We start from the raw sequence: 7,204 nt of genomic DNA on the forward strand, positions 1-7,204 counted from the left end.
CTGATCCCAACCCCCACCTTAGGTCCAAATCCCTGACTGTCCAGCACCTTGGGATGTCCTCCTGATGTGAAAGGCGCTATACAAATGCAATTTGTTTTTGTTGTTGTGGGTTCAAGCCCCACATTGGCACTGGAACTCGTATAGTCTAAGCTGACCCTCCGTTGCAGTGCTGTGGGTGTGCTGTATTGTTCGATGAGACATTAAACTAAGGTTCCATCTGCCTGTTCCGGTGGATGTTAATGATCCCAAGGCATTATTCGAAAAGAGAAGGGAGTTTCTCCCGGTTTCCTGGCCAACAATCCCCAAAATAAAATTGGCCATTCATTGGCTGTTTGTGGGACATTGATGTGTGCAGTTGGGCTGCTGTGTTCACTCTCCAAATACTCAGTCAATCCATTTCAACAACAACGAAAAATTGCATTTATATAATGCCTTTCACATTGGGAGGACGTCCCAAAGAGCTGGAAATCTCACAGCAAATCTTGTGAAGCGCTTTGGGATGTTTTCCTGACGTGAATGAGAGATGTTGGGTTCTCTCCGTATCGGAGAGAACTGTACACTTACTAACCAACAACAACTTGCATTTATATAGCGCCCTTCACGTGGGGATAGCATTCCGGAGCGCTTGGAACCAGCAGTTCCAAACCATAAAACAAAGCAAAGGTTAAGCGAGAGACACTGATAACGTATGAATATCTTTGTAACGTTCGGGATCACGAGACAGGCTGGAGGAGTACATTTCTCCTTTACATATCTCTCCGCTCATTAACTCTGCACCACAGAATATAATCTTTAGGCTTCGGCATCAGTTGACCCAGTGTCTGATGCTCAGCAGATGCTGCATAGCCAGTAAGGGTAGATTTGATAGATGCAAAGTCTTAGCAATTGCTCTCTTTGATTCTGCCTGTGGAAGCTTAGCAATTCATTTCCTGTGCTGTCTTCTGCCCATGATACAAATGACCCCACAGCATTTCCTTGGTAGAGAGCACTTAGACTGGAGTCAATTCTGTCTGTGTCTGTGATTTGTGAAGACAACACTTTTTTTCAAGTTTAACCTGTCCAGAAAAGATTTGAAATAAGATCATTTGAGTCTGTTTGTTGCACAAAGGCAGAAAAATCTTTAATTTTGCAAATTTGTTTGTTGGAAGTGTGTGACAGATTGCAAGGCATATAGCTAAGCTAATTACAAACATGATTGACATAACCCACAAGTAACAACAAAAAATTGCATTTATATAGCTCCTTTCACATCAGAAGGATGCCCCAAAAAGCTGGACAGTTGAGAGTTTGCATCCGGGCTGGAGGGCAAGTGTGGGGATGGGAAGATGACCGAAGGCAAGGTCAAAGAGGAAGGTTTTGAGATGGGCCTTGAAAGAAACAAGGGAGGGGACGAGGCAAAGGGACTCCGGGATGCAGTTCCAAAGAGTGGGGGCAGAAAGGCTGAAAGCCAGACCGCTGATGACACAAAAGCAGCAGAAAAAAGATTTGGGGTATAAAATCTGACACCAGGAAGTATTTCTATAGCCAGAGGATAATTAACAACTGGAATGGTTTACCAGGAAGGGTGGGAGGCCAGCAGACTGGACTCATTTAAGAAATCTCTTAATTCTGTGATACTTGGTCGGTATGGTTGGTACTTCTAGTAAGACGACATCGAATGGGCTGAAAGGTCATTATCACAAGATTGGTTTGGATGAAAAAGGCCTTTGGCTCAGTCAATCTCATCCCTCCAGAACAACTACCCAATCCTGATCATTGCATCAAGCTGCTTTTTAAATGAGTCCCAGTGTCCTAACCTCCATCGGCTTTCCTGACAACTTGCTCCGACCATTGATTACCCTCTACATGAAGAATAACTTTCTGGCGTCTTCCTAAAATTGCCCTTTACACCTCTAAACCCATATTCTCTCGTTCTACTGTCTTGATGCATTGCTAAGGTATTGATGCGGGTTAGCATTTTCAAATCCCATTTAAAAATATTGTACACCTCTGCAAGATCAGCTCTCGCTTGTGAAGGGAGGGAAGAACTTCATTGAGGGCAATATGGCAAAGAGCAGTCTTTTTTGACTAAAACGCTACCAGGAATTCCAGCTGTCCACAGGTTGCAATACCAGGTGATTGCTAGGAACATTGTGCTGATTATCAAAACCTCTTTGGCAATGAAGTGGAATCGGAGCCCAGCAGCTCAGTAGGTTGGCTGTGTCACCGCCCTTTCGCCGATGGAGGCTTGGCACAAAATGCAATTCAGGCAGAAGAAAATGACGTGTTACTCAGTGAATTAATGGCACAATGCGTTTAACCTTAGGAGCTGGGCTGGACCTCTATCGGTTGGTGGCTGGAGAAACTCCTCTGATAAAGTGATGTGGGGTTGGGACAGCCTTGAGCTAATTTTGAGAGAATTTTGCTCTCTTTCTAGTTCACCCGCCTTGGCAGTCGGTCTTCCTGCAGCAGGAAAGAGGGCTGGTCTGTCCACAGCGAGAGCCAGTGCCCCCCGTTACTGGATAATAATATTCATCCAATATTGTTGGTCTTCATCCAATCCAAATCAAACTGACCTGTGAGGGAGCCTGTCTTTCATGCTATTTGCCACTAGATGGCACTCTGCTCTGCAGTTTCCAATTTGCTCATAGTAAGTAGGTCTGGACTTCTTGCTCTGGTGATCAGCCATCTCCTTTCTCTGCCCCACCCTGAGACCTTAATACAGTGTACCAGAGAGCAGATTACACAATAAGTTTAAATCTATCAATGTACAATTAGAGACAGAGCCTGTTGTCACTAACTTAACTAACTTCAACGCTCTGCAAATCCAGGACACTTCTCTGCCTACTGCAGGAAAAGTAGACCAGGCTGCTGACTTCCCTTGATAGCCACCTCCATCTCTGCCCACCCCCGGCTCTGCCCACCCTCAGCTCTGCCCACCCCCCCCCACCCCCACGCTGTAGATTTCTGAGACTATGCTTGCGTACCTTTGATCATCTTCCAATCCCCAGCTTGGGTGCAAACCCTTCACTGTCCAACGACTTGGGACTTGCTCCCGATGTGAAAGACGCTGTATAAATGTAACTTGTTGCTGTTGTATTGAGTGTTGGCTTGGCTGGGCTGTCGTGGTGGTGAATTTTCGCTCCTTGCACGCACACGCTGTTCCTCTCTGTGTGTAATTACTTTCAACTCCTTGCTGTCTAGAGAGAGAAAAAGAGAGAGGTGTGAGTGACACATTCTTGTCTTTTCTATTTGCAGCACGATGGGCAGCCCTATTGCCACATGCCTTGCTACGGTGTGCTGTTTGGACCAAGAGGTGAGGAGAATTTTGTATTCCAGTCTCCACATTGGGGAAAGGGGATTTAATAGTCTCGGTGGCTGTGGGTCAGATTTGAGGGGATTCCTGTAACGTTCCTGTTGTGAGTTCCTCTCTTCCACCTTCCCGATGTTCCACACCAGAATAAGCCTTGTTCTGCACTTCGTTCCAGGGTTCAACACTGGGGGCGTTGGAAGCTACATCTACGAGAAAGATGGCACAGCTCAGCAGCAGTGATGAGCTTCTGTCCTTCCCGGGAATGTGGAGAAACAAAGTCAGCTACTTTACTGTTTGCGATTTCTAATGCGATACACACAGACTCTGTATTTATCATAACCCCACTATACCAATAGGTTAGACTCTGCAGCAACTGAGCTGTACTCAATGTTGTCTAGACAATGGCATGCTGTTCACAGTCTCGTGTGGAGGGATATTTTAGGGGACTGTTAGTGCTGGTAGAGCATCTTCTCTCGTTTTCCTCCTGCTATGTGGGTGTGCGCTCTCCTGGCTTTGAGCGGCTGGAAAGGCTTCCTTCCAAACCTGGTTAGCAGCATGCACTTGCCAAAGGTAAGCTGGTTCCCGAGCACAGTGGTCAGGAACAAGCTGCCCCTCACTTCCTCCTCAAATTCTTGCCCTTGAACTGTTCTTTTACGTACAGTGAGTGGTTCCCTCAACAACAGTGCCCCAACACTAGCTTGTCGTGTTCCAGCTGAGTGTGGCAATTCCTGTGTGTCACTTGTGTAACCCCGCTTGTGAAGTCAGCTGTTTAATGCCCACATTCCCCCTATGCTACTCTGCTCAGAAACGGGCAGTCCAGCATTGCAGTATTAATATGATGTTGTGCAAAGTAACTTCTGACGGAAAACTTTTACATATTTAAGCAACAGTAGAGAGCCTCGTCTTTCCTACGTATACAGAAAGTTATTGTTCATTTAATTGCTTTACTGATAATAAAAGCTGCCAAACGATTTGGGATGTTTCTTTGGCTTTTTTTTTTGTCTTCTGAATCTGTGTTAATTTTGAAAATTACGTGTTACTCAGTGAATTAATTCCAACATCGGTGCTGTTTATCACCAGCAGAGCAATATTTGTTCATTGATGTGCATTTAAAAGGCCATTTTTCACATTTTTTTTAAGGAAGGGCAAAGGAGAAAGAATGAAGTGGGAGGGCACTGACTGATGGGAGAGAAGTGAAGATGATGTATAATGAGAGGCTTCCCAGCTAGCGGGAGTTCAGCCAAGTGTGTGAGACATGCGGAAACCCATCACCATGCGTAAAGAGTATCCAGACCTGACAGAGTTCTGAGACCTCCCCGAAGCCATCCTGCAGATGAGGTCTGCCTGCTCGGGTAGATGTTCACAATCCCGCTGCACTATTCAAAAAGAGAAGGGAATTCCTCCTGATGTCCAGTACAATCTCCAAAATAAAATCGCTCATTTGTTTCATATTTATTTCATATGTTGCTGTGCGCAATTGTGCAAATGGTGAGGCTCATTATAAGTCAGCCTCACGCCTCCTCCCCATCCGCTCTTCATGGCTTTGCAATTCTCTCTTTCCTGGTCACAACCACCAACGACAACTTGCATTTATACAGCGTGCTTCACGTGGGCTAGCACCACATCTCTACATCTGCCTCAAGAGAGATGGAGTGAGCCTGAGAACAAGACTTGAATATTGAGCAAAGTGCTCTGAGATGCTGTCAGGCATGTAAGGCGCTATATAAATGCAAGTTGTATCGAGAGTTGAGAAATTATCTGCGAGAGACAGAAGCAAATCACTAACTGGTGACTTTAATTAACAATACTTTGGTGCATGCAGCTTTAGCATGTGCTGTCCTGCCAGCAGGACAGGGTTATAACGTCAGTACAGTATAGCGTGCGGAAAAGCCATCTCCCACATGCTTGTCAGAATCTGCTGAGAAAACAAAGCGAGCATCTCCAGGGAATAAGCTGAGAATTTTATACTCGCATCCTGGAGCAGGCTGGCCTCCAGGTGCTTGCTTTATGCACAAATGTTACAATAAGCAGATGAATGCGTCCACTCTGCTATGTTTTCGCAGCCCTGCACTATCCTGATGCTATGATTTAGTACAATCCCATCTGTTCCTCATCATCGGTCGCTGAGGGCAGCGAATCTTCCCACTAAGTCCCGTTAACCCTGCAAGCCAAAGCTCTATCATGTAGAGTGGTCCTAGCTGGACAAGCAGCGGGAAAGTTTGCCAGACTGCTATCGATGGCAAGCTATGTGTTTTTAGCTGGTCAGACTCCAGCAGTTACCACAATGCACTCTCTGGGGTCCCCAAACCTTGGCTCTTGCCAACCTGCGCCTAATACTTTCTGGAATTAGGTAAGCAGGATGTGTCCCTCCAGGGAGAGAGTGTGTATTCCATACCAACAATCTATCTATCTCTGGAATCTCCACGTGTAGGTGGATGCATCGAATTCTCAGCCTGGTTTTGACACTCTTAAGCACGGTGATGGGTTTCCGCATGCGTCAGACACCCGGCTGACTAAACAAAACAAATTCCTCATCACCTCCTTCATCAGAGCCCAAGAAGCTAGTAGCTAAGTTACGAACTGTCCTTAAACGTTATCTGTGAGATATTGTTCACAGTCACAAACCATCGCAAATCATCTCCCAGTACCAAAGAGGCCAAATTTAACTCTTCGTCTGACACCATTCCTAACATGTCCCAATATTCCCAAAGAATTCAACTTATCCTAAAGTGCCCAGGCAAGTTAGTGATTTCCCAGCACTTCTACACCTCCAATCAATTCCCTTCCACCCTTGAATTAAGTCCACGAACAGGCCACATTGGACAGAAAATTACTGTTTCCCCCCTGACCCCTGCTTCTTTCCTAGTCTCCCCTTTCCTCTCCTCCCTCTGCTCCTTCCCAGGGTGGGTTGTTTCACCTTTTGTAAAGTGACTGTGGGTGAGTAGGTATCTTTGTGTTGAGATGAAAGGATGGTATTGTAGAACACAGAACTCTTATCGTGCGGAAAGAGGCCAAGCAGCTTATTAAGTCTGGACCAGCTCAAAGGGCAAGGAGATCAATTCAATTTCACCGCCCTGCCTTCAAGCCCCTCTCTTTTATATACATGTCTATTTCCCTCTTGAAATCAATGGACTCCACATTTAACGGCATTCTGACATTAACACCAGGGATAGTTACCAGATGGTAAGTTTGGTCAAGAACCTTGAAACAACTGAGTGATACAAAGCTTGGATTATGGTGGCAGCCCTGAGTGTTGAGTTGGGCCTGGGATACCTCCAGGTGTGGAATAAAAATAATTTAATAATAATAATCCTTGCATTTGATACAGCGCATTATCACGTCATTGAGACGTCTCAATGTGCTTCACCAGATATATTGTAAAGTGAATTGATTGTATATTGTGGCAGCCAATTGCAGTGTCACACAAAAAGTGGTGGATTGAGTGACCAAATTATTACCATTGTTAGTTTTTTTTGGAGCGATTATTACTCCTGGAAAGCAATCCGCCAATCGACTCACAACTAGGTTGCTACTTACTGCTAGGTAAACCATGCCGTGTGGAGTAAGGGAACTTGCCTAAGGTTTTGCCCCACCCGGGTCCTCTTGTTCGCAAGGAGAGTACTACGACTTCATGTGACAATGAGCGTGCTGAATGTTGCATTTTCACACATTTTGGGGTTCTCATTGGCAGGAACAAAAGTCAATGAGAATCCTGATGCTCTCCTGGCAGATCAGAGAGACATGGCCACTCTGTGTGGCCATAACACAAACTGCTCCAATGCATTCTCCAGGTTTGTTGGCTTTGCTCTGTGGACACAAAGCCTCTGGGGAAAATTTACATTCCAACAGAGGGAAATGCAATTAGAAGGAAAGGATAAAACAACAAACAGGTAATTTCTTTTTGATTAGCAG

At 45.4% G+C, this 7,204-nt stretch overlaps 1 protein-coding gene across 1 annotated transcript in view; it reads left to right on the forward strand.

Annotated features, from left to right (window-relative positions):
* The window catches only part of crip2 (cysteine-rich protein 2), a 40,788-nt gene extending 36,524 nt beyond the window's left edge, over positions 1 to 4,264 (forward strand). Inside the window, exons 7-8 of the mRNA XM_007893206.2 lie at positions 3,238 to 3,295; positions 3,468 to 4,264. Coding sequence (XP_007891397.1) covers positions 3,238 to 3,295; positions 3,468 to 3,532 — 123 coding nt within the window. The 3' untranslated portion in view covers positions 3,533 to 4,264. The remainder of the gene's footprint in view (positions 1 to 3,237; positions 3,296 to 3,467) is intronic.
* The last annotated feature ends 2,940 nt before the right edge of the window (positions 4,265 to 7,204 follow it).

Source organism: Callorhinchus milii, unplaced genomic scaffold (assembly GCF_018977255.1).
Source record: "Callorhinchus milii isolate IMCB2004 unplaced genomic scaffold, IMCB_Cmil_1.0 Scaffold9, whole genome shotgun sequence".
NCBI classification, from domain to species: domain Eukaryota; kingdom Metazoa; phylum Chordata; class Chondrichthyes; order Chimaeriformes; family Callorhinchidae; genus Callorhinchus; species Callorhinchus milii.